This window comes from Delphinapterus leucas, chromosome 17, assembly GCF_059928025.1.
Source record: "Delphinapterus leucas isolate spDelLeu-1000000601 "Yukka" chromosome 17, BTC_Dleu_Yukka2, whole genome shotgun sequence".
Lineage (NCBI taxonomy): Eukaryota > Metazoa > Chordata > Mammalia > Artiodactyla > Monodontidae > Delphinapterus > Delphinapterus leucas.
Window position 1 is genome coordinate 76,735,911 of NC_143145.1, and position 27,897 is coordinate 76,763,807.

A 27,897-nucleotide genomic window follows, 5' to 3' on the forward strand; every position below is an offset into this window, starting at 1 on the left:
CAGAGTATGAGTCTCTATTAGAATTCCTCCAAAATCCATCTATTCCATTGAGAAATGAGGAAAGAGAGTGGGAGGGGAGGGAAGTTCTAAAGAGATAAAAAAAAGGACACACAGGCCTGCCAGGATGAGACTATGTTCTAGTAAAACACATTCCTGTATCCCTCCTTACAAATACAAGGATAAGGGAGAGCATAATTGCCTACTCAAGTGTATACTGTGACTTCCTTCCAAAGTACAGTGCGGAAAGGAGGGAAAAAGGGTAACTTCATAATGGAGAAACGTGACACTACCAGAGCCAAGTGGTCAGTCAACATCAACAGGGATATGTTGGTGGTATGCATCCTTGACATGATGTGATGGAAATGGCAACTTTACCTATGTGGTCTTCCTCCCAAAAACTCATAACCCCATCTAATCATAAGAAAGATATAAGATAAATTCCAAAGGAGGAGTACTCTACAAAATATCTGACCACTACTCCTCAATACTGTCAAGGTCACCAAAACCAAGTCTGAGAAACCATCGCAGCCAAGAGGAACCTCAGGAGACATGACAACTAAAAGTAACGTGAATCTATCCTTGATGGCGTCCTGAACCAGAATAAGGACAATTTGGTTAAAAAAAAAAAAAAAACTGAAAAAATAAAATAAGGGATCAATATTGGTCCATTAATTACAACATATGTACCAGACTAATGCAAGATGTTAAGAAGAGAAGAAGCTGGGTGCGAGGTATATGGGGACTCTCTGTACTGTCTTCCCGATTTTTCTCTACAACTGTTCTAAAAAATAGTCTCTTTGGAAAAAAAAAAAGGATAATGTAAAACGGCAATAGAATTAAAGAACAAACAAACTTGGACTGGATTTCTTTGGGACACACATTCTCTTGATTCTTTTTACCAACACTGTGGAAAAGATGAAGATTTTGAACCACTAGACTTCAAAACTCACTAAAGGGAAGTAATGGTTATATTTTATCAGAGTCAATGAATAAAATACAATTGGAGGTATTCAGTACATAATTATATTCTGAAATAAACAAAGAATGACTATCACAAATTTCACTGGTTTCCAAACTTATTTTTAAAAGAACATTCATTATTGCTAGAATAAGCCCACAAAGCTATATAGATCATAAAATGATAAAAATTCAGAACTGCAGAGAACCTAAGATGCATTCTATGCCAATCTCCTGAATTTACCAAGTGCACTAACAACAAAGGAGGTGATTTGTTCAGTGTCAATCTACCAGTTAGAAGTAACTATGTAAGTCTGGTCTTTCCAACTCCCAATTCTAAGATCTTCCCCTATACAATAATTCCATTCTGGTTACAGACGTGTCAGAAACAGCCAATGATGTTTTCAAATGACGTTCAGATACTTAAACCTCTAAGTGTGTTCTGTGTAAGGGGTATTCTTTGAAGCGGCCCAGGGTGGCAGGAAGGGATGCGGAACTCCCCCAGTGTTTCGAACTCTGCACTCACATCTTCCTTGTACACTTACTTTTATAAAGACAGTTTTCATTTACATTTAGTTCCAATGTTATACAAGTAACTCAAAATATGGAGTAGAAAAATTCTGAACTTAGTGCACAATTTATAAACAAACTGTATTTAAACTGCCACTACTACCTGTGGGTGATCTACAGGGGAGTTCTGCCCCTATCACTGCACCAAGAGAAATGAGGAAAGAATACACATCAAGATTACGCAATGACAAGTACAACTGACCCTTGAAAAACACAGGGGTTTAGGGGTGCTGACCCTCCACAACATACAACTTAAAGTCGGCCCTACTCACACACAGTCCCTCCATATCCGAGGTTCCTCTGCATCCACAGATTCAGTCAACCTCAGATTGTGCAGTACTGTGGTATTTACTACTGGAAAAAGTCTGTGTACAAGTGGACCCATGTAGTTCAAACCTGTGTTGTTCACGGATCAACTGTTGTGATTAGAAAGCAAATGACCTTGAATTGCTCAGTTAACTTCTAACTGCAAGAATATTTTAGTTCCTAGACTACAATTACTAAATCTAATGTCACTAAGCAAGATAAAGCAAAGCCAGTAAGAATTAGGGTCCCAACTAAAAATGAGTAGCCTCAAATATAAGTACGCTGAAGAGATGCAAACCCTCTTTAGGAGATGATGCTGCAATGTGGGACACCTGGGGTGCCTGTAAAACTGTGCCCTGATCGCAGGCTAACAGTGTGGTATGCAGCACAAAACTAAAACTCTGGTTTCCCCCATCTGAACGAGTGCCTTAGAGAGCCCGGCAATGATTATCAACGCACCATTCAGAGTCACCACGATCCCATCTCCACAAGCTCTATCCAGCCCAAAGGAAAACGTCCACACTATTAAAAAGCATTCCTTGGTACCAAGAATGGGGGATTAGGGTTATGAGACAGCTGGTGCCAAGACTTCCTCCTATTAAGTAAGCCTCTTTCTCTTTTGCTCTAAGTTTAGCGTTAAAAGCATGTAATTCAGTAAGCTCACTGGAGTGGATAAAGATTAGGATAAACTGTGATCCTTCCTCTCTTTAATTTCCCCACTTAATTTCAAATGGCCAACTAAATCGAATGACATAATCTATCTGTACTTGAAAGGTATGTCAATCAGGAAATTCGTAACAGAGCTGACAAGAATGTTACGTTTTCTGGAAGGCAATCTGTATTTATAAAGATAAAATGGAAAGAACACAGATATGAGTGAACAATTTTTATTGAAACCCTCAAAAGATTAAAGAGGACCAAATGGTGAGTTTGGGTACCATAACAGAAAATCTCACCTAACTGTACCATCATTCACAGGAATGAACAAACCCAAACACGACAAAATTTAAATTCTCATGTAACTGCTACAAGTGAATGTAAATTAACTAATCATTTTATCATAACCTTTCTTTAATCATATGAAAAAGAAGGGAATTTACATGGCATAACAAAAGATATGCAAAACTTAATGAAACACAATTCTCTTAAAGTTCTCAAACTTATTTTTATAGGATGCAGAATGCACTTGAAATGATTAAATGACTTAAGCTGATTCTTCTTTTATTGCAAACTGTTTTAACATCAGCTTAACCCCCATGCATGGTATTCAAAAAGAACACAGCTTTTGAATTAGAAAGATCACTTAAGTTAAAACGAGGATTGAACTTAGGAAAAGGCTGGGGTTTCTTCTGAAAGGAATCTTCAAGTACCAATATGTATAGAGAAAGAATACTAATTTTGGTTACATTTTCCCCCTTACTGTTAAATATACAAACTATATAATACCTTTCAAAATAAAACACCCACGTAAGATAACTTTAATTAAGAAACATTCAAACCAGATCTTGGAAAAACATTAAGCAAGGAAGTTACTGGGCCAATAATGTCTTCATTTGTGATTACTCAGAACACTGGATCAGTCTCCTGCTCTAGAGCCCAGTTTCTCTCCCTCTTGGTCCCCACAGCTAAGAAACCTTCCATTAGTTGTGCTACTGAGACAACCTCTGATCATCTCGCTTAGAGGAAAAACATTTTGCTGTACACTGACAGACCAAGGAGGGAGAGAGAAGAGGCACTCAGAAGAAAATTTAAATGAGGAAAAAAACTGACCAATTGTAAAGTTTTGTTTTGTCTTGGTTTTTTCCCCAAAGGAATGCTGCACCCATTTCACTTAATATTAGAAATCCAGGTTAAAGGCACTGGGATGTACTCCTCACCGTGAGTAGACTGCTGAGTTACATCTGACATTTCTGAGTCTGCTATTGCAATCAGCCTGCTTGCTGAGTGTTTCCGTGACATCTCTTACACAGAAACCTAATGTAAATTAAACAAGTTTCAATCCGTGTATAATGTAACTAGTTTTATAAAAATATTCAGAGTTGCTAATAAAGCACCAAGAAGAAGAGAACCTCAGAGAGAAGACTCAGATCCTTTCCACAAGGTCACCCCTGTACAGTTTTCTCTAACAGGACCTCCCGAGTGACAGTGTCCCCTCTCTGACATGTCCTACCTATATAATCCTAGGGATGCAGAACGCTGCTGTGGTGACTATACCCAAATGCCAATTTTCATTACAAATAGTTACGAGACATGTTACTACAAGATTTCATGGCTTACTCTTAAAAAAGGTAAAATAGGTGCAATTTTCCTTTAAGAAAGTCTTTATTTTGTAATATACTATTAACATTTTGATGTTCCCTTCAGTAAACACTGGTAACTATCCTGGGACTACCAAAGCACTGTGAAGTAGCTACAATTTAGCTACAAATACTGTACTGGTTTTCACTTGAATACAGTATTTGTACATTTTAAGAAAACATTGTACAAAAAAAAATCACACAAATGAAAGCCTCAAAGAAATATCTGTCACTAAATTTTGAATCGAAGTGACCAAAGACCATAGTAAATGAAAACATTTCTAAACATGATGTAAACATAAGTGGAGTAAATGCAAAACATCAAGGTACTCAAATCTACTGTATTGCTATTTTCATCCTTAACATATCTTTCTACATAGCTTTCTCCTTTTGGAACAGTAATATAAGGGGCAGTACATTATTTCATAACCATGTGCCATCAAATCAGTTAATACAGATGTCTGACACATAATTATACAAAATCAATTTGTTTCAAGATACAAAATTAATGTTGATATGTAATTAACGAAAAAAATAAGATGTTAAAAAGATAACTATAAGAATACCCAGATATATGCTGTATTCCCATTTATATAGATCTGATCAATAAAACATCAACACATTCACTTAGATACTGATTTAATCCATGGATCAAGGCCATATTTTCAAATATTTTAAGGATGCCAGGACACTGCAAAAGCTGGAGAAAGGAGTTGAGGAACAATATATGCTTGCTAAACAAGAACTATGTTTATTTAGCTAGTGAATACCTAGAGTAATAAATTTTTTACTTCATGATAGCAATCAGGCTCGCAAACACCCAGAAATAGGAATTAAGGGTTTTAAATGTAGTTATAAAGGTCATAAAAAGTCTGATTAGACTGAGGTACATTACTCAAAATTTTGAGATTCATTAAGTGGTAGCAAACAAAATAATTCCTCAGACAAATGCACATTTTTCAGTATACATATTATTGGGGGAAGGAGGGGAGAAGAATGTGCATTAACTGGTGAAATCCACCAAGCTGCATATCAATATTCTGTTACACCAAACAGTTTGAAGACAAGGGAAATGTTCTATAATCTCAGATTATGTTTCATTTGGCTAAAATAGAGCATAAGGTTGCTTTGCCATATTAAAAGTTTACTACAATAATTTTCACATAAACATTTAGACTTGAACTCCAGGACTAAATATGGCATGATTATTTTGCTTTTAATCTGTCAAATAGCTAAAAATTGACAATTTAAAAACTACAACAAAGAAAAAGTTGAAGCAGTGTGACTCTTACATCATTGAACCACTTCTAATGGTTAACTGTTAGTATTTAACAAATTCAAAGAGTTAATGAATCCTTGCATTCATTCAGTCTTCTGTGCCTTAGCTAGGATGCATAATTACAAAAGACAGCAGATACTGGTAAAAGCTTCAGGACAGAAAGTGCTTGACGAAGTTACAGTTCTCAAGTGTGTTTGGTGAGAGTATAAGGGCAGACGCGCTGATGAAAACCATTACAAGGAGAGTCAGTTCTGTGTTAGAGTTCAAAGATGTCACCTTAAGCAGAAAAAAGCTTTAATAACGTCTTCTTTGACTTATTAGGCATTTCCAGAGTCTACATCATTAGTGTTGTATAATTCTAACAGGACATCTTCATATGGTTATTGTTTGTTTCTATTTCTCTCCTGAAAGAAAAGCACAAAGACCTTTAACAAAACACCATCATTATTTAATGATTTAAACTATATGCATTTATAATGTAAACCATCTCCATTAGAAGTTCTTCAAATACTAATTTTCAAGTAATTAGCTAAAAACGATTTACTATTACCTATACACACCTCAGTGTGATTACCACAAACCATTTTAAAATAAAGAAGTCCAAACACAAAGACCTAGTTCAGGAGATTATAGGTCCTCACCACAGCTCTGTTTTCCCACAGAATTTTGTTTAGGTGAGACTATTACAATAATGTCTTTCTAGCCCTTTCAATGAGTTTTTGATGGTGAGGTATCAAAATAGACGAGAAGTCCTCTGAAGCAATTTGAAAACTATTGGCCGAGGTAGGGTTAGGAGGAAAGGAAAAGAGTTGCATTAAACTGCATTAAATTAAGCTTTCAGTATTAACTTAAAAAAAAAAAAACAAAACACTGAATCACAAGCTTCCTCCATATCCTACTCTCAGATTCAGCATAATTTTTCACATGAAGAAATACTAATAATACTTATTATTATAATTTCTTTTAAGAAAGCAGAAACCCCTTGAACATAAGTTGAGTGATGTTTTCACGATGTTTATTAACCAAATTATCCACATGTAATACTTATCCTTGAAAAAAAGGATGACTAGCACTCTGCATGCCTGTCAAGTGAATGCATTACGTAGTTTGTTTGTGCCATCATGTGCTTTAATGTGTCATTCACTGGTTCTCATACTTTAGCAAGCATCAGAATCACCCGGATGGCTGTGGAAACACTCACTATTGGGCCGCAAAGGTCTGAAGCTTAACTTGTGGGCCTGCAGTTCTAACGAGTTCAAGGTGATCCTAATACTGCTGGTCCAAGGACCACACTGAAAGCCACTTGTGTCTAACACATTATAAGACTCTCTATTTGTGGTTTCACTACTCCCACTTTTCTCTAAGTAACACATCCTCCATCATAAATATGTATATACTTTGCCAATGGTCAAATTAATGTCCCATCCCCTGTGACACCATCAGAAAGCTGTATTTTAAATTCCAAAGAGGGCACTTTCCTGGTGGCGCAGTGGTTAAGAACCCGCCTGCTAATGCAGGGGACATGGGTTCAAGCCCTGGTCCAGGAAGATCCCACATGCCGCGGAGCAAGCCCGTGCACCACAACTACTGAGCTTGCGCTGTAGAGCCCTCGAGCCACAACTACTGAAGCCTGCACGCCTAGAGCCCGTGCTCCACACAAGAGAAGCCACCACAATGAGAAGCCCGAGCACCACAATGAAGAGTATCCCCTGCTCGCTGCAACTACAGAAAGCCCAGGCGCAGCAACAAAGACCCAACACAGCAATCAATCAATCAATCAATTTATAAAAATAAATTCCAAAGAGAACTTTAAGTTCTTTGTTACTAAAGTCCTTTCTTTTTCATCTTTATATATTCCTAGACTAGAATAACAGTATTTAATACAGAAAGCTAACAAATAAATGCCCTACTATAACTACAAATGAATTATTTCATACATCCATAAGCATCAGTGAGATATTCCTAAAGAAAAAAACAAAAATGAAAACAGACACAGAGCCAGCTAATTAATCATGTTTCAAAAGGATAAACAAAAACAAAAATCCAACAACATAAACAAAGGGAAAAAAAGACAAAAAAAGAATTTGGAACCAGGAAGCTGTAGTCTAATTTTACAAAGGCCCTAAAGCTTTTAAAAAACCAGCCTAAACATAAAGGAAATTTATTCCTCAGCTAAAGGAAACAGATTTGTATGAGAAATGCTGAAGCCTGCTTTAATTAGCTGGATATAAAACACGGTATTACAGATGAAGCAAAAAGTGGTAACAGCTCACTGCTTATTCCTCCCCATGAAATGACTGATCAAAACTAGAGAAATTCATCAACTCCATGAAAAACCCCAAAACTACAGAAAAAAAGGGCAATACTACTTAAGGATAAGCTAGACAAAGAGAAGTTTAACCTGAGGGAGATGATTAGGTACATGAATGAGGACCATGTTTTATTTAAATAGAAGTTAGAGATGCTGTTTCATTTTGAACTGTAATCAATTATGGCACCTTTAACTGAATCAATAAAATATACAGATTAAATCTATGTACATAATGCATAACTTCTAACTCAGTGGACAGGAAAAGAGAAAAAACTTAAAAACTCCTTTCCTGTGGTAGGACAGGAAAGGAGGGAGAGGGGAGCTTGAAAGGTCTAGGTGAATTAGAAAGCACAAAACATAAAATGGCAGAAATACACATTTATATTATTTATACATTTTTATCAAGCAATCAAAAAATGGAGGTTCATTAACGAAAACACAAAAGAGCTCAAAATTAAAAAAAGAAATCTAGCTACACATGATTTACAAGAAATTAACCCTAAACATAAGGACACAGAAAGCTTAAAAACAAGCCAAATGAAGACTTAGTCAACTATATTAATATCAGATAAAGTGGATTCTAAGGCAAAAACCACTACAGAGTAAGAAACATTTTTTATAAAAAGCTGTAACAGTATTAAACTAAAAATACAACTTTACATATATTAAAAGTTTTCAGAATTACAAAGAAAACCTGACAGGTTCCTAATTATAGCAGGAGAATTTAACACACATTTCTCTTAGTAATTGATAAAGCAGACAAGTTAATGAAAATAAAGACTGAATATACAGAATACAGAAAACGGAGCCAAATCATTACAGGGTTCACAATGAACAACCACAGAAAGGAACTATATGCCAGACCAGAAAACCACTCTAAATACCAAAGAGTCAGTATCATACATAGCATATTTTCTGACATCAATTTTAACAGCAGAACAGGTAACAACAAACAAAATCTTACCACATTTGGAAAATCTAAAACACATTTCTAAAAGTCTCCCAAAAAATCATAACAAAAATTCAAAACTTTTTACACCAGTACAATATAAATATACTAAATCTAATAAGCCCTGAAAAATAAAATTAGAAATTTAATGTATAGAATTTAAAAAAACATTTTTTTAAAACTGAAAAATAATGAGCTCATCATCCAACTCAATGTTAGGAAGTAAGTAGCATTGAGTCCCCCAAAGTAAAATGAATGAAATAAGACAGCAGGAGAAAATAGTGAAACAGAAAACAAAGATAAAGAGAGCCTAAGAGAACAAAAATAAAAACTGGTGTTTGGGGGGTAAAAGAAGCTGACAATAGAAAAATCTCTGGAAAGACTGATTTAAAAAAAAGAAATGAAGCATAAATAATATCGTGAAGACTCACACAGCTAAAAAACATTAAAATACTATTAATGCCAATACGAAAAAAAGCTTAAAACCAAACAACTTCCTAAAAATAAAATTTACCAAAACAAATTCAAGAATACAAAGAAAACTTGAAGACTTATAATAACTAAAGAACTTTAACCAACAATTAAAAATCTACCCCAAAGAAAAACTCCCAGGCTCATGTGGTTTCACAAGAATTCTGTACTTATACCAACTGTTCCAGAGACTAGAAAAAGGAGTATTTCCTGATGTATCTTGAGGTTGGCAACACTTTGATACTACCTTCAGAAAAGCAGAAGAAAACTGAGTCCAGTCTCACTTGTCAGAAGGACCTCTTAACGGCTGTTCTGATGGTAATGGAGTGTATAGAGGAGCAAAAGTAGAAGCGGGAAGGCCAGTAAGGAGGCTAGCACAATCATCATCCAGTACAATAATAATAATAATGGAGGATGGAGAGCTAGTGGAAAGTGTTTAGATTCTGGATCTATTCTGAAAGCAGAGCCAACAAGACTTACTGATAGACTGGTTAGATATGGAGTGTGAAAGAGAAATATTGCGAATCAGTCCAGTATTGTTGGCCTGAACTGGAAGGGCGGACAGTGGTGCCCTGTACAAAGAGGGAGAAGGAAGACTCTAACATTCTTGATCCTTCTGCATGACCACACTATAATAAAGAACTACTTTACAAAGATTCCAGTGCCCACATTTGCATTTGATGCTTTATTGTGTGTCAAGTTTAAGAAAAGAATAGATGCAGTCTAATAATATAAAAACTATTCATCTGTACCAAAGATCAAATAACCTCAAAGTGTACTATAAAATGGAAGAGTTAGGAAGAAGGTCAAATAGTGAAAATGGTGGAGGACAGTCATAACATGTGTTAGTTTAGGTGGTCCAAATGAGAGTAAAAACAGGGTTCTAAAACTTAAGACTAATTCATGCTTTGAGCTGTGATTTAGTTTCGGCAAAATAACATCACTCATCACACTAAAATTTTTGTTTATGTGCAGTTTTATTTTGGTTTTAGAGTTTTCACTTAATTTTATGTTTAAGTAATACAAGTAATAAAATTACAAGAAAAAAGCATAAAGATCAAAAAGAAATAAAACGGTCTCTATTTGCAGATGATATGATCTGTTAGGCAGAAAATCCTAAGGATGTTCTATTAGAACTACTAGAACTAATAAGTGAATTTAGCAAGGTCACACAATATAGGACATTTCTATTGATATAAAATTGTAGCAAACAACTGGGAAGACTGAAAATACAAATTACATTCACAATAGCAGTAAAAATTATATAAAATACTTAGAAACAAACTCAGTAAGAGCCATGTGGTTTTCAACAGTGAAAGCTACAAAATTTTACTGAGAGAAATTATGTCTGTCTCTCCAAGACCTCTGAGTTCTACAAAGAAAGGGTTATTGGGGCTTCCCTGGTGGTACAGAGGTTAAGAATCCTCCTGCCAATGCAGGGGACATGGGTTCGAGCCCTGGTCCGGGAAGATTCCCATGTGCCACGGAGCAACCAAGCCCGTGTGCCACAACTACTGAGCCTGAGCTCTAGAGCCGCAAACCACAACTACTGAGGCCTTGCACCACAACTACTGAAGCCCATGCGCCTAGAGCCCGTGCTCCACAAGAAGCCACCGCAATAAGAAGCCCACGCACCGTAACGAAGAGTAGCCCCCGTTCGCCGCAACTAGAGAAATCCCGCGCGCAGCAACAAAGACCCAATGCAGCCAAAAATAAATAAATAAAATAAATAAATTTTAAAAAGAATAAGAGCTATTTATCTTAAGTGGCTTACTGGTAACATTTAATATTTATTTGTTGAATGAATAAGGGAACAGTTAAGAAAAGAACACGCAGGCTCTAAATATATGGTGATAAAGGTTGACTAGAACACAAGACATAGGCTAGAATTGTCCGTGGAGTGTGGGAGGAGCGGGATGACACTACTTCTCTGGAACCGAGTAACAAGGTCTTAAAGCCGAGTGAAGGAATCAATATGCAACCATATTTTGGAGTGAGATTTTGGACTCTTTATGATAAAATGAAAGTAATAAAATTATTATACTACATACACACACACACACACACACACACATATATATACTATATATCCTGCAGGGAATTGGTTCCAGGGCCCCCGTGGATATCAAAATCCGAGGATGCTCAAGGCCCTTACAGCTGGCCCCCTGTATCCACAGGTTCCATTATCTGCAGGTTCACATCTGTGGATATGGAGGGCTGACTGTAATCATGCATTTGTTGCTAAAGAAAAACAGACAACTGAAATACCATTCAATTTAAGGATGACTGTTCACACCATAATCGATGTGAAACAAATCTCTCCCAAAGATCGATGATTAACCCAATAATCCATCTCCTAAAAACTCATAAATTTCTTTATCAACATTGGAACTTAACATAGCCACTATTAACTCTCCTATGGGGTGCCAAGATAAATCTAAGGGGGAAAAAAAAATCAATGTTATAAAATGCTAACTGAAGTACCTCTTTTCCCAATTCTGGCTTATAAAGAATTATTACTAAGCTCAGAACAGAGTATTACTACAATAAAAACAGAATCATCTTGATTATTCAAATATCACTCAATGTCTTATCATAGAATTACTCACTTAAATACGTAATGTAAGTTTAGTCTGTCACGTGTGATACATCCTGGGCCAAAACTGTTTTCCAGAGAAATTTTCTTTAAATTTTACAGTGAAGATGAAAGGAAAAGCAAGATTTTATACACTGAATTTGTTTCTGTTCGTCATAATCAACTCACAAATAGACACCTACAATTGTAGAAGAGTTTACTGAAAGGTCATCAGATAGAGACTTCAACCATTCTTGATCCTAAGAACTGCAATCTGATTAATGGGAAAGCATTAAACTAAATGTTCCACTTGAGAAAAAAGAAGTATAGAACTGTCAGGAAAATGCTTACTGCTAACAACAGTAACTACTACTAAAATAACTACAACTGAAGTAATTTCTTGTATATTAGCACAAACTTGATTACTTTGAGACAGACCTAAACATCATCTCATCTCAGAATCAAAATTATTCCAATTGTGAAAAAAATTATATCAGGGACTAAACTTTACTCTTTGGAAAGGCTCAACGACACAAAATAGCATAAATGATTAAAATACACAGACGGTTCTGGAAATTAAAACTATTTAATAAGGATTTTATTACAGTTATGCCTTAAGTTCATCTCAAAGTTACAGGTACCTGAAAACACTAATTTTTCCTATATGGAATTTTAAAAGCTATCAAACTAAAAATCTCACCTCAGACTGTTTACTGATCAATAAGGATTTATAAGAATGAAAGAATATAGTAGAAGCTAAATGATGCACATTCAGTATAACAAAGGTAAAATTTCAGTAAAAGGTTATCTAAATAGTCAAAAGTAGACTCTACGGCTATGTAGACTACTCGAATTTATACTGGACATAATATACTCAAGACATTAGCAGTTTTTTGTTTTCTTTATTTTCCAATCAAACTAGCTTTATCCTTAGAAGTAATACATACAATTGCAAGTTAAAGTAAAAAAGTAAAGCTCCCCTATCCTCCTCTAGTCTTTTCTATTTCAACTTCCTCTGATAGGTTACCACTACTGACTTTAACTGGCATGCTAATATATACATTTCTTGACTTGTCAATTCGGACACTATCAATTCCCATTGTATATGACGAGCAATTTATCACAGTGAACGTTATATTCTCCTCTTCCCCGTCCCTACAATAGAACTCACTCTATCTTTAGTTCTGGTGGCTGTCCTTATGACTTCGCCCACTATGCGCCAAGCATTAGGTGCTAAGGATTCAGCAAAGAACAAAGCAAGTCCTGCTCTCAAAGAGCATCTCCAAGGTCAGTGCTTCCCAACTGAGGGCTCCTGTCGTTTGTCTAAGACCACAATGCCATTTAACAGACGGAGGAGGCTTACAGCCCTGAGGTCCACTGTATACAATGAGAACCTTCTGACTCAAAATGCATACGGAGTCCCTAATGATGGTTCTAGTATAACCAGCTACCAGGTGTTATCCTTCTTGAATTCCTTTTTCATTCTGCTGAAATACCTCTTCAAGTTTCTTATGAAGGATATGTAGCTAAGCTCTTGTACACGTGAAATCTTTATTTTGCACTCCTCCCTCACAGATATTATTTGACACTCATCTTTAAGAACATAATTCTATGCCCCATTCCCCTATACTACAAAATATGATTTTATATGTGTCCAGAGTTGTAGATGACAGAATTCTGGTAACAGTCTGACTCTCCTTCCTGTGTAGCTTTCTTACAGGCCTTTTGCTCCGAAAGCTTGTCTCTTTATCTTATCTTTCTTGTCTCTTTTACAATTTTAAATAATTTAAAATTTTAAATAATTTTAAATAATCCTGCTGGTTACTCAGTGAGCCCATCATTCTGAAAACATGTATCTTTTGGCTCTGGAAATTTTTCTTTAGTCGTTCTTCCCTCCAACTGTTTCTTCCTGTACTCTTTTTAAAGACTCCTTTAGATACAGTGGACCTCCTTTCCACCACATCTTTCACACCTTATGTTTTTCATCTCTATTATTCCACATTTGGAAATTTCTGATTTGAAATTCCAGATGATTAACTGGATCTAAAACATTAACATTTTATTAATCCACTTGCTTAAAAAGAAACATTTTTAAAAACTGCTGACAATCCTGTTTCTCATTTCCAAGAACATTTTCTGGTTTTCTTTTCTTTTTCCATGTGAACCCTAACAAATCAAATCTTGTATAAATTACCTTCTGCTCTCTGAATACCTATTTCTTTCAGAGGATTTGTCTTGGTTTTTTCATCAAGCTTGATTTTAATCAAATATATCAAAGTTATGTGTTCAAATCTAAGAATGAAGAACTATACAAACACTGCAATAACTGGCATGGATTTTTCCTGCAGTTTTAAGTTTCACGACTACCCCTCAGTCTAAGATAGCCTGACTTTCCAAGTTTTATATGAACAGACAGGGTATGTCTGGTCAGCTCCTCCATAGGCTGCTGTACTGGCAAAGTAAGCTGGGGAATTCCTCCTCTGCTAAAATAACCAGAAAAGGGGCAAGAAAACAGTCAATGAAAAAGACCCAGCAATGACAAGATGGAATTCGTTTTTTTTTAAACTTCTTTTCTGCTATCACAAATAGGCTAAAGAACTTAAAGAGAAAAATGAACGCAGTAAGAAGAGAAATGAAAGAAAGCTACAGTAACCACAAAACTAAATGTAAAATTTTAAACTACAAAACTTCTATTAAAAAGTATACAAAAAATTTTTTCCACACTTGGGGAAGGCAAAGATTTGAAGTCAGGTTAGTATAAGCCTTCTAAACTAGTTCTTATTCAAAACTGTTTTGGTTATTCTAATCTTAGCCTGGATCTTATACTACAAAAAAAGATTAAAAAAAGAAAAGGCTTAAAGGACACTCTGGACCAACTGACAGAACATCACGGTTACATGAGAGAATATCCTTATTCTTAGGAAATATATATGATACTTTTTTGGGGTAAAGAGCCATGATGTATGAAACGTACTCTCAAATTGCTCAAAAAAACCATAAAGCAAGCATTCTTCCTGCTGATTGCATTTGAGTTGTTCCCTGTTGTTTGCTAGTATCAACTGCACTCCTAAGAACATTCTTATATGTATTCTGGGGTACGCGCGAAGTTTCTCTTAGGTATAGATATATGTCCTGGAGGAAAACTGCTGAATTACAAGGTACTGAAACATTCAGCTTTGTAAGAAAATGCAGAACTACCCACCCACATGGCTATATCAATTCAATGCTCCCACCTGCAACTGTGTAAGACGTTTTGTTGTTATACAGTCTCTCCAATACTTGCTATTATCAAATTTCTTAATTTTGCCAAATGAGTGGATATAAAATATTTTCTCATTATAGTCTTGATCTGCATTTCCTGAATTATTATTAAGACTGAATATCTTTTTACACTTATTACCCACATTTATTTCCTCTCTCATGAAAGGATTATCCATACCTTTTGCCCATCTTTGTAGTGGATTATTTTTTTCTTAAACTGATTCACAGGAGTTCTTTAAATGCTCTTAACAAATGTCTCTGGTCAGTTATGTTCAAATTCCTCCCAGTTCCTAACATGTCTTTTTACTTTCTTTAAAGCATCTTTTGATGAACAGATTTTAATCTAGGCAAATTTTTATCAATCTTTTCTTTTATAAGTAGTGCCATTTTTTGTCTTGCTTAAGAACCCCTACTTTACCCAAGGTCTCTGAAGGATGTGCACCTGGGAAAATGTGACCGCGACATATCAGAAGCTTTGAGGAATTTCAGCGGAACACAAGACAGATGGGGTCACATTAAAAGAGAACATAAGTAATAACTTGCAACTCCTTTTACTTAAAAAAGAAAAAAGGCATAACCAACCAGTGAAGGAAATACTAGCAAAACACCACTAATTTGTCCTTTTTGATGGAGCCAAGGAGGACCTAGAATAGACAGGAGGCACATCCTTCATCACTGGGATGCCAAGAGTATTTGAAAGTAGTTTTGCTGGAAAGCCAAAGTGCAAACACAAGCGTACCTAAGAGGAAATCTACAAATGAGTATCTACAATTTCTGCCTGGACAAGGACTTTAACAGCTCCAGAAAGAAAACGGCAAGAACACTTGATATCCCAAATGCCAGACAGTTAATAAGCAGGGGAGAAGGTTTCCTGACATGGTGGTTTCAAACTCAAAGGAAAGTCAAATTTTAACTACTAGCATGTCCATTGCACTGGCTCTCCCTTCTTACTCTTCACAGGTTGATGAATCACTTAACTGGTAAAGTCAACATACATCATGGCTCTCCCATCTCCACATTTGCAATGGAAAGAGAATATGCAACTAACACCAAGCATTAAAGCACACACGCACAAAAACAAACCTATATGGGGGCAAATACCTGATCCAGATGATTCTCTGCCTGGTTTAATGATGACAGAAAAAAAAAAAAAGCAGAGTCTTAAAATATTTTTTCAGAAAAAAAGGATACTAACAAAACTATAATGAGTTCAGATAGACACTGGGGAAAGATAAAATACAAAGGGGAAAGAAAAGATAGTTTGGGGGGAATACTGTACCCTGATAGTGGTGGTTACACAAATCTACAAATGTGTTACAATTCATAAAACTGTACAGCCCAAAAAAGTGACTTTCACCGTATGATTTTAAAAAAAAAATTTTTAAGGATATATACACAAATATTTATAGGAGCTTTATTTACATTCTTCAAATCTGAAAGCAACCAGATGTCCTTCAAAGAATGAATGGTTAACAAACTGGTAAATCCATACAATGGAAAGACAGAATTAAAAGGAACAAAGAACTGATACGCAAAGCAACATAAACTGCAAGGACATCGTGCTGAGTACAAGACTCCAGTGTTAAAAGATTACATATTGTAATTTCATTCATGTGAAATTATGGAAAACGCCTTATAGAGAGAGAGAACTGATCAGTGAATTACTTACTAGTGGAGGGGAGCACTTGACTAGAAAGAGGCAGCAAAAGGTAATTTACAATTTTACTGTGTGTTAATTAAAAAAAATTAAAGATATGTAAGACGAAGGAATTTAAAAATGATAATTACAGGAAGCAGAAATAAGCTTTCAACAGTCATCTTTGTGCTCAACAAAATCAAGATGAGAATGGCCAAGAAGGGGAAAAAAAAAAAAATCCAAGTGGACTCTGGAACAAGGGATTCAGGTAAGAAAACAACAGGTGTGAAGGGAGAACTAGATGTGGTAATGTAAGCAAACTAACACTGTCATTGAAAAATACAAAACCTCACAAATCACTGAACCAGCACAAAGTAAATCAAATCAATGACATGGAAATTCAATTTTGAGAAACTCTCCAAACGCATAGAAAAATAATGAAGATAAGAACCAATGGCATTCAAGGACAAAGATTCAATATATTTTTTGACATTACTAGGAAAAAGAAGAAGAAACAAATTTGGCCTACAGATGAAGGAATAAGGAAAACTGTAAGAGACCCATACTGTGCACATTCCATATACATGTTCACATAGCAAGAATAAATTTTGTGCACACAGACAGAAATAGTTATTTCCAAAGAAAGAAAATTTAGGCTGGCCCCAGACTTCTCCATAATATAAAACTATAAATAACAGACTATAAATAGAAAACTATAAAACAAAGCCTGAATGAAAAGACTGTGACCCAAGATTTCTATATCCAATAAAACTGTTGTTCACATATCATGGCCAAAGAAAGGCATTTTCGGGATTTAGAAGCGCTTAATAAATATATTACATCAAATTACTCTTCCTAAAAAAAAAAAAAAAAAAAGATGATGGTAATAAAACAAGCTAGGCTCCAAATTAAAATGTCAAAGGTGGGTTCAGACACATTATAAAAAGACTGGCAGTAAGCCATGAAATAATTTAAATGTAAAATTTTTAAGTTTAAAAATATAAAGTTTAGGGCTTCCCTGGTGGCGCAGTGGTTGAGAGTCCTCCTGCCGACACGGGTTCGTGTCCCAGTCCGGGAAGATCCCACATGCTGCGGAGCAGCTGGGCCCGTGAGCCATGACCGCTGAGCCTGCACGTCCGGAGCCTGTGCTCCGCAACCAGAGAGGCCCATGTACCGCAAAAAAAAAAATAAAAAAATAAAGTTTAAATCATTGTTGTATATATGATTATAAAACATAAATAATTCCTGAGACAATTATATAATTAAAAAAAATGAAACTAAGATAAATTTTCAGACTGGGTAGAGGAGAAGTGTGGGAAGACGTACAAGGTGACCTGTCCTGGGTGATGGAAGAAAAGAAAAGTTGAATCATTTCTCCTGATTCACTATTTGTAAAGGCACTTACAGTGGGACAATCTACTCAACTGCTGAGCTCAAAACCTCAGAAGCTACTCTTGATCCTCCTTTTTCCCTCACTTCCCACATTTAACCTGGAGAAAACTCAATTATATTCAGCAATTCACTGGAAAGGTTGAGCAGGGCCTTTAAGAGTCATACGTATTATTCCAAAGCAAAATTTCTAACAATTCAGTGCAGCAATCACTAGCACCAGAATCACCTGAGGTGCCTGTAACAATACCAGGTCCCTTATCAAATATATCAGATTTTCCTTGAGCGGGTCTCAAGAAGCTGCATTTTCAGGGAGCACCCTAATTGATATTTGTACGCCATAAGGTTTGGCAGGATCATTATTTCAACATTATTCAGCGGCGAGGATTGTTATTTGAACAGTTCCCTCTTCTGTACAGACTAAAAAGCCACAGGATACTCAGGCGCACACAAACAGAAACGAATCACTGATGTTTTACATACAGATAAAGTTGAAGTTCGTGCTTTATCTTAATTTCTACATAGAAGCTTTCCATAGTAACCAACATAATTTACTGGAGAAGATTCTAACTTAAGCCCTGCTTCATTTGAAATTTAAATGTATTGTCTATGGAAAAATCTGCTAGTTGCCTATTCCATCCATTCTCTTTCCCTCCTATAAATAGGACTCTGCAATTTACTTTTGTAGCTTGGAACAGAAAATATTCCTCAGCCTGTCCTGCTCTATGGGCTCTGTGATCAAATCCCGGCCAACCTGACGCAAGTATAAACAGTGTGTAACTTCAGGATACATCTCCCTTAAGAGTCTCACAGTGGGCAAATAACAGAATTAGAAATCAAATTCTGCAGAGTTTAAGTCCACTTCTCAATTCTAAGCTGCCTTCCTATAAAGTCAAATCCTTACTATAGTTTGTACAAGTGCTTTAAGTGTACAAGTTATGAACAAGCCTCAGGAATCTTGGGGGAAAATATCTATTTATCATAAATACAAAATGTGTAGTACTTTAAAAGCTGTTTGTTTCAAACTCCAAATACATTTTCCCGTAAAATTAAAGTTTAAGATTAGCGACTAGAATCCCTAGCCAGTTCTTAAGTCTGCTTAATTACAAATGCACAACTCAGGGCTCTGATAAAGAATAAAGACCTTTATCACCTGAGGAGTATGAACACGCAGGAAGCAAATTCAGAGTAAGGTTACCCTTGGAAAGGCATCCGAGGCCTTCACGGGGGTCTGCAGAGTTCTGTTTCTTAAGCTAAGTGGTTGGTTGCCTTCAGAGTAAAGTTCTTAAACTCAGAATGTAATATTAAAAGGCATTAAAGATTACAATCCATACACACCACCCCAATAAAAAGACCCTACACACAAAAATCACTGTACTCTTACCCTACGCATGGCTTCCTCCTCTTCTTGACGCTTTTCATAATGTGCAAAGTCATCAAAGATTGAGGTGGTGTGCTTGAAAGTAGCAATTATTTTAAGCACTTGCTTAGCTTTTTCTAGGGGTACCTCTTGGGTGTCCCTTGAATTGGTAACTGGTTTGTTGTCATTATTTTCTAAGCGAATATGCCGTAACTGGTTATTGGGAACATCTTTGACAAAGATCCATTTAACTTCAAATTTGCCCTTCCACTTATCCTGAGACCAGACACCGGCATACGCGTTATAGTCCACAACAGACTTCATCTCAGCCACTCCACAAAAATGTCCACTGCCATTCACGCTGAAGAGCAAATAGAGTGGGCCCTTCCCATTCAGGGAACGGTAAGCGGCATCCAAACGCTTATTACCATGCTCAGTACTACACCAGATAGAGTACTTAATGGAACGGTGAATGTCATCCTCAGAATAGCTTTTAATTATAAACACCCGTCCGTTCTTCAGGTTCCAGTCAAAGTCTTTGGGATTGTAGTTGTTTATGGCCTTTAGCTTTTCCAGCACTGGATGCACTTCTACACTTGAAGGTGAAGCACTGGCAGGAACAACACCTAAACCAAAGTTTTCACCTCCCCCGCCACTGTTCTGGTGGAAGCCCGCCCCCCTGTTCCGAGGAGCGAGCCAGCGATTCTGCAGCGGCTGCGGCTGCGGCTGTGCTTGGTGAGGCTGGGCCTGTGGCTGCGCTCCCGGCTGCGGCTGCGGCTGCGGCTGCGGCGGGGGCAGCTGGCCTTGCACCAATGGTGGCGGCTGAATTAACGGCTGAGGCTGCTGGACTAGAGTCTGAGGAGGCAGAACTGGTTGGGCTGCTGGAGCCTTTACCACTGACCCCTTTTCATCCCAAGTTCCAATATTCATGTTGTGTTTTATAGGAGGTGGTGGCACGGCGGAGCCCCCGATCCCCACGCTGCCCTTGGGTTTGAGTTTCGGTTGAGGTTTGGCAGGTTTTCTGGCAATGGCAGCCCAGGAGGTTGGCTTAGGCGCTGCACTGCTAACGGGCGGCACACTATTGGCTGCAATGCTAGTCATACCACTGCTGCTCAAAGCTGTTCCTACAGTTTTTGTCACTGCGGCTGTCAGGTCACCACCAATTTTCAGTCCAGTCATGCCTTGCTCAATACTGCTAATGCCAGGCACCTTACTCAAAGTATCATTGCCAAATCCAGCCTGTCCATCAGTAATAGCTCTCCCAAGAGAACTAGGTGGATAGCCGTAACTGCTACTATAAGCAGAACTTTGTGTTGATTGTCCCTGAGATCCACTTGTCCCCCATGTAGAGAAATCAGCATTACCAGGAAAAAAGTTAAATCCATGTTGACCAAGAAATGGAGGGGTATTTCCTAATGCCCCAGGTTGACTAAACACACCATCTGGTATATAATGATGTTCTCCATTACTCATTTGTCCATAGGTTGTCAGATATGGCATAGGTTGGTCTCCAGCTGTGGACCATGCTGCTTCCCCAAGAGAATATGGAAATCCAATGGATGGAGCATAGTAACTAGGCATGTATGGATCTGACATTGGTGGATAGCTGTTATTCTGGAAAACAAAAGACCACAATCAGGACAGAAATAAGATTAGGGGGCAGAGAAACATCTGCAAGAGTAAAATCAAATAGTTTTAAATAAATGGAAAACAAATGCACTTGTTCCAGATAAAGTTAAAATTTCAAATCGTTTTATCAAGGAAAAACTTTACTGATGACTTTTTATTTTATCTGTAATGAAATTACAGGGTATTTTTTTGCGGGGGTAGGTGGGTGGGGGGATATGGTGGGGATTATTTTTGTTTAAGAGCCAGATCCTCTGCGCACGATTTAAAAATACTCTAATTTCTACAAAAAGCTGATTTATAAAGTTTGCAGAGACAATGATTGTTAGCTTTATTTTTAGCAACTGATGAACAAAAAATTTATGTGCAAGGATTAAACAAACATGGAAACTATGCCAATAGAGGAATTACAGTTTATCTCTATGATGGAATCCAGTTCAGCAATTAAATTTTGTACTTTCATAAAGAAAAACTAGAATAGAGAAATGTTCACACTCTGAGAGGAAAAACAAAAAAAGATTCAAGATTATACTTACAGCATGATCCATATTTGTTTTGTTTTGCCTTGCTCATTTTGAAAAAGAAAACAAAATCCTAATGGTTTCTTAATGGTTGGTTACAGGTGCCTATTTTCTAAATTTTACGTAACAAATTTATCACCTTCCTAATCAGAATTTTAATTTAGAAATAGTTAAGTTCCTATCATTTTTCCCAGAATTACTGTAATTAAATTGACCTTTATTTTGAATAAAATTAATCATCCATTTAGTGATTTGCCAAAAATCAAAGCTTCTTAAAGAAAAAACTCAGTCAAATTTGTTACTAGCCAATGTAAAAAATAAAATATTCTACAGATTTCTTTTGAAAGTACGTTTCTTATGCCAAAAAAATGTCTGATACAGCCAGCCCTCCAATCCACAGGTTCTGCATCCATGGAGCGAAAATATTCAGGAAAAAAATTTCCATAAAGTTCCAAAAAGCAAAACTTGAATATGCCACACGGGCAACTTCTTACATAGCACTTACATTGTACTTGGTATTATAAGTAATCTAGAGGTGATCTGAAGTATACAGGGGGATGTGCATGTTTTATGCAAATACTACGCCATTTTATATACGGGACTTGAGCATCTGTGGATTTTGGTATCAGCTGGGGTCCTGAAACCAATCCCCTAGGGACACCAAGGGACAACTGTAATAGATTTTCACTCTATGATTTAGGTGTGATTTTTAAAGCCTTGGACAGAGCTTCAGAATTTGTAAAATTAAGCAAGATGAAAAAACTAAGCTAATATCTAGTCAAGACAATTTGTATTCCCCTCCCAAGGGTCAATACCATTTTGAAGGCTGATTATTCACTTTATTTACATAGACATTCTAAGTTCCCTGGAGCAAAGTGGAGAATGCAATGGAGCAAAGTGCAAAATGGAGCAAATCCATTCTGGTTTTTTTTGGCTGTTACTCTCTTGGGATTATTCTGCCACTGCTTTCCCACTCAAGAAAGTATATCAATATAAATATGTGACAATTACATAGATACTACCTGGAATTCATTTTATTTTTTATTCATTTATTTTTTAAAGGCCTATTATTGAAAACTTTATTATTGAAAGCTTTACTATTACTATTAAGTTACTTGTGACATACCTTACCACTATTAAAACTGTCCACTGTCCATAAGAGAGCTAATTTCATATTTTGCCTTTTGAAATGACTCTCACATAATTAAATAAAAATGACAAGAGAATCAAATAAAGGCTGCATTTAAGTTAATAATTAAGACATAGATTTACTGTTTTCAGTAAAACTTGAACTTAAAAACAAAAAACAACTATGTCAGCATTATTTAAAGAAAACAAAGACTTGAAACACATTTGATATTAAGTATATTCCACTGTATTCAAAACTGGAAATATATGTGTCAACCATTTACTAATTTAGTTGAACATATTCTTTAACTATATTGGATAATTGTTAACCATATTTGAAAATATATTCAAAGAATGCTCACAATATTAGTATGAAGGAAATGAAGCCTGAGGGAAGCTCAAAGTCACCAACAGTGGTTTTCAAAGAAAAAAAAAAATTCTTGAAGAAATTAATAATGAGTAAGCTTCAGTAGCCATGGATATACACACACACACCTGTTTATAATTCAATCACCAAATTTATTGAAAGTAAAAGTATTCATAGTACTTCATACTGAAGTCACTGTTGAGAAAGCCCCAAAATTTAGCCATTAATGAACATACACAATCAAGATTTTTTTAACTTTTAAATTTTTTTGGAGTTATTAAAGGTTTCCCTTTATTACTTTAACCAAACACTTACTGAATGCGTACATTGTGAAAAATACTGATATAAAATATTCATTCTAAAAGAAAACCTACAGTTAAAGACACATTGCACAGGGAAGTGAATATATTCCACATGAGGGAGAATAAGGAAGCTGAGTTGAATATGGAGGTAATCAGTTTCAGTTTCAAAGTTTTAATTTAGAATGTTGGCGTTGAAATCTGGACTTAGTAAGTCTTTACCTGGATGTGGGAGTGGAAAAACAGACAAGGTGGAAAATTTTCAAGTTCATTCATCATGATAAAGTGTTTGCAAAATTATACTCGTAACTTATGTTGAATATTCTTACTTCACCCTCACAAATGCTGAATTTTGCGCAAGTTACACATCAGGTTCCTAATTTGTCTATATCCATCACATGACTCAGGGATCAGCAAACTAAAGAGCCAAAAGGCAAATATTTTAAGCTCTGCAAAAGCCCAATACAGCATCTGGTTGCAGTCACATATTCATCTTCTTTTAAAAACCCTTTAGAAAGCTGCTAGCTCAAGGGTTTCCTCAAAGAAAACAAGTTTTGGTCCCTGGGTCAGTCTGTCAACCCGGTTTTAATTGATTATCTAATATATACTGATTCCTATTTAAAAAACAAAAAGCCCCCCCAAGCTATATTATTAGATTAAATGGGTAACAAATTTTCACCAATTCTGCCACTTCTGGGGCTGGAGCAGGTCCACACCCTTTTGTTGTGGGGCCTTTTATTAAATATCTTTTCAATTATTTTTTAAATCATGGGTTTTACTACTTCACCCCTAAACTACTAATTCTGTCAAAACGGTAAGTTTAAATTACTTTAAAATGTACTCCATTAATCACAAGGGCCTTGTCAAACAGTCAGCTCAAGCTAATGAGCAGAGATGCACTGCTGTCCCTACCTGACTACAGAGCTATCCACAGTGCTTCTATGCTACCAACCTAGAAATCCTTGAGTACATTGGATAAATGGCCTGCTTTCTCCTGTTTATCAAACAATGCTATTTATTTCCTAATTCTTTCAGTAGTTTTAGCTGAATGAGATGTTTTTTCCTCAGCTTTACGAAAGTAACTTAAGCAGTCTCCTTCCAAAAGGCAAGGGTTTTGGTTTGGGTTCTAGCAAGAACAAAGCTGTAGGAAACTACTAAGGTTTAAAAGTAAGATATGGTCAACACATTTTGTATTAGCAGAGCTTCAATTATAATTGGAAATACTTTTAAACGTTTTGCTAAATGTAAGATAGATTTTTAATTGCTAGCTAAGTGGAATGAAGGGGAACAAAATTTCCACCTACTGATGATGGAAAGCAGAAACTCAAAACTTTCTTTCACCTTTTACTTCAAACCTGGTACAACGAGGTACAATCAGTTTAACAGTTTATGTCCAAATAATCACTTTAAAATAGTTTATTCATAATTCTGAAATTGGTCAGTAATAGTGAAATTTTACTTTGTTGTTTAAAGATATATAACCTTTAAGAAAGTGATATGAAATGTTTGGCACTTCCCTCTTACTCAAAAGACTAATTGAAAAGGGGAAAATAACAATATGTACACATAAAAAATGATATATAATAATCAATGGATATAATTAAACATACTTGTAAAGTAACAGATCCACAAACCCTTTACCTAGAGCATAAACTTAGAAACGCAACCTGAAGGTGGATGTGAAGCCACGAGGTAACTAAATTCTAATCCCAACCCAGTACTTAACAGCTGTGTGAAGCCAATATCAAGTTACTTAAAACTTGAGTTTTCTCGAATATTAAAAAGAAATAAAGATAATGTACCTAGGACACACTAAATATTCAATCAACAGTAGTTATTCCCTACTTTTGCAGTTTCTACGTCAGTGATCATCAGATCATTTAATTTCTCTAACCCTGCTTCTTCGTCGGTAAAATGCTCTAATCAATTACATATCTTTAAAAATCTAGTTGTTAACTGCAAAGTGCTATACTGAAGTATAGGAGTTAATCTTGTTTTAATTTGAAAACTAAAATATAGAAAAGATGAAAAACTCTTCCTTTGAATTTCAAAATCATTTATAATTATCATTTCTTAGCCTTGTGAGTCAGGTCAATTGTTTTTCTATTATCTCAAAGAAAACCTGAATAATACTAAGAAATAATTCATGATTACTGTTCTGACCTGAGGACACTTTAATACAACTCAATTATAACTGAGTCTTTCAGTTATAGTAACTTAATACCTATTTTTACTTCATAAATATCCAAACTTCCAAGAAAGAACATTGTACAATGTCCTAGAAGTTCAATAAAAAACGGTTGAGGTATTATTCACCAAAAACAGCACATCTGCATAGAAAAATGGAAACTGTTTTCCATTAAGAACCTGAGGTACTTCAAACCCCAGAACTAACTACTAGATTAACAAAAAGTTAAGTGAAATTTAATATACTTTTAACGTTTATGTACATTTTCTTCTGTTATTTAAAAAATATTATTGTACTTCTCAAAAAGTAAAATACATGCATATTTAATCACATAGACGTCATAAGAAAAAATGTATCATACATTATACTCAATTAATCTGAATATTTCATCAAGCATACTTCTTCATTCCCTAATTCTAGCAGTTAACCTAATCTACTTATTCAATAAATGCTTAATGAATGCCTACTACATGCCAGATACAGTGCCAGTCTACCTAGAATCAACCTAGAATCCTTGATTACATTGGATGACCTAGAAAATAAGATAAAGGACATGGTCTCTGACCTGGAACGCTTCACAGGCCTAGTAGGGAAGACATTTACCGTGCAATTTGATAGGTATTGTTACAGAAATAAGAACAAAGCAAAACAAAAACTCTAGTACAAAGAGAGGGGGCAAGTAACTGGAAAATCAGAAGACTTCATGAAGTGACAGACATGAGAGTCTGTGTGTGTACATCATATATATAAATGGAAAGCTTGAGATCATGAAAGAAAATATTCAGAAAATACTTATATTTTCAGAAAATAAGAAGTCCTATTCCCTAAATAAGTTACATGGATAAAGTTGACCAAAGATGAGGCAGGGAGGGAAGTGGAGCCCTTTTAAGGGCTCTCATATAGTGAATATATCCACTGTGGTGAAGCTTTGGTAAGTCTTTAACATGACGATGGCAACAGACTTGGACTTTAAGAGGACTGCTGAGTGGCAATATGGAATTACCAGTTAAGAAATCATTCCAACAGCAGAGATAATGAAAACCTTACCTAAGGGCAGTAATAACACGGACAGAAAAAATCTGTTACTGTCTTAGTTCTCTATACCTCTTCTCTGATAAGCATGGCTAGGAATTTATTTCCCCATATATACAGGCAGACCAATTCAAACTTCATTTTTTTCAATTTATTCTTCAAATGTATACGCACAAATTACACAGCATCTTGAACAGTACCAATTAAACCTGAATTTTTAATCAACTTAATCGTCAGATTATTCCGAGAAACTACAGAGAACTAATTTTAAGTCCTGAAGGACATACATTTACTTTTAAAATTACTATGAAAATTATTCCCTGAGAACTTGAGCATAAGAAAATAGAATATGCTGCCACAGAAGTAAAAGGCCAACAACCTGTTTTTAAAGCATCCCTGGGTTTGATGTGATTTAGATCTAAGCATATAAAACAAACATTAAAAACTTTTCTAGACTAAAGAATATCATTTTTATTATTTATATTATTAAAATCAGAAGAAGGGATTTAATTTTAAAGACATCCTGTATATTTAGTTGAAAAATTTTTGAATTAGCCAATTATTTCAGCTAGGTCAGTACAAGAAACAAATACTTGCATAACTTTACATCTGAAAATAATTACTTTAGATATTTCACCAATAAATCCACTTTTCAATAGTGTACTTTAAAAGGTCAATTTGTAAAACTTTTTCTATTTTAGCTAAGTAACTACGATAAATTTAAATTCTGTACAGCTTACCTTTAAGATTTCAGATAATTTTCAATTCTGCTCTCCAATATACCCAGTTTTCAATATTCTATAGTGTTAGTATTCTTTAAAAGGTAAATATGTATCCTGGTTAGACAATTATTTTTAGTTATTACAGAAAGATAATTGCTGAAAACCTATTCATCAGCACTGGCAAGGAGAGGAAGTAAAATATAGCCGTACTGGTATTAAACTTTAAGACTTCTCTTTAAAGAGCACATTACATTGATTCTAACATCAGTAAGTGATTTAATTAATATAAAGTATAAGACCTTCCATTTAAACATCACATTAAAACAAACCTTTTATAGATGTTTTTGCCCTAACATAAGGAAACTTTTATGATTCAATTTAAAAACCGGGTTCACTAAGGTAAATGCCCTTATAGTCTTAAAAAATAATGACTTTCCAACACTTTATGTGAAATCTTATGCAGAATTCCAACATATAAAAACACATGAAAAGCAAAGCACAGCTCTGGCTGCTGCACGGGTAGGATCCAGGTTACCCTCCCCAGGTCTCCCCTAGGCAGACCTGAAGCATCTCTGTGGAATGCCAAAAAACCAATCTTCTAAGCCCCTGTGACAAATAAATTATGAAACATCTGTTACCAAATAAAACGAGAA

The 27,897-nt window shown here is 35.6% G+C and overlaps 1 protein-coding gene across 21 annotated transcripts in view; it reads right to left on the minus strand.

Annotated features, from left to right (window-relative positions):
* Window positions 1–27,897, minus strand: part of YTHDF3 (YTH N6-methyladenosine RNA binding protein F3) — a 48,739-nt gene that overhangs the window by 12,696 nt on the left and 8,146 nt on the right. For 6 of the 21 annotated variants that reach the window (XM_089899080.1, XM_089899079.1, XM_089899082.1 and 3 more), the window contains 3 exons: window positions 27,806–27,850; window positions 19,386–20,975; window positions 13,507–17,755 (listed from right to left, as the gene is read on the minus strand). In XM_089899080.1, coding sequence (XP_089755206.1) covers window positions 17,468–17,755; window positions 19,386–20,975; window positions 27,806–27,850 — 1,923 coding nt within the window. In that variant the 3' untranslated portion in view covers window positions 13,507–17,467. The other 15 variants (XM_089899084.1, XM_089899083.1, XM_089899096.1 and 12 more) reach the window with 8 other exon arrangements.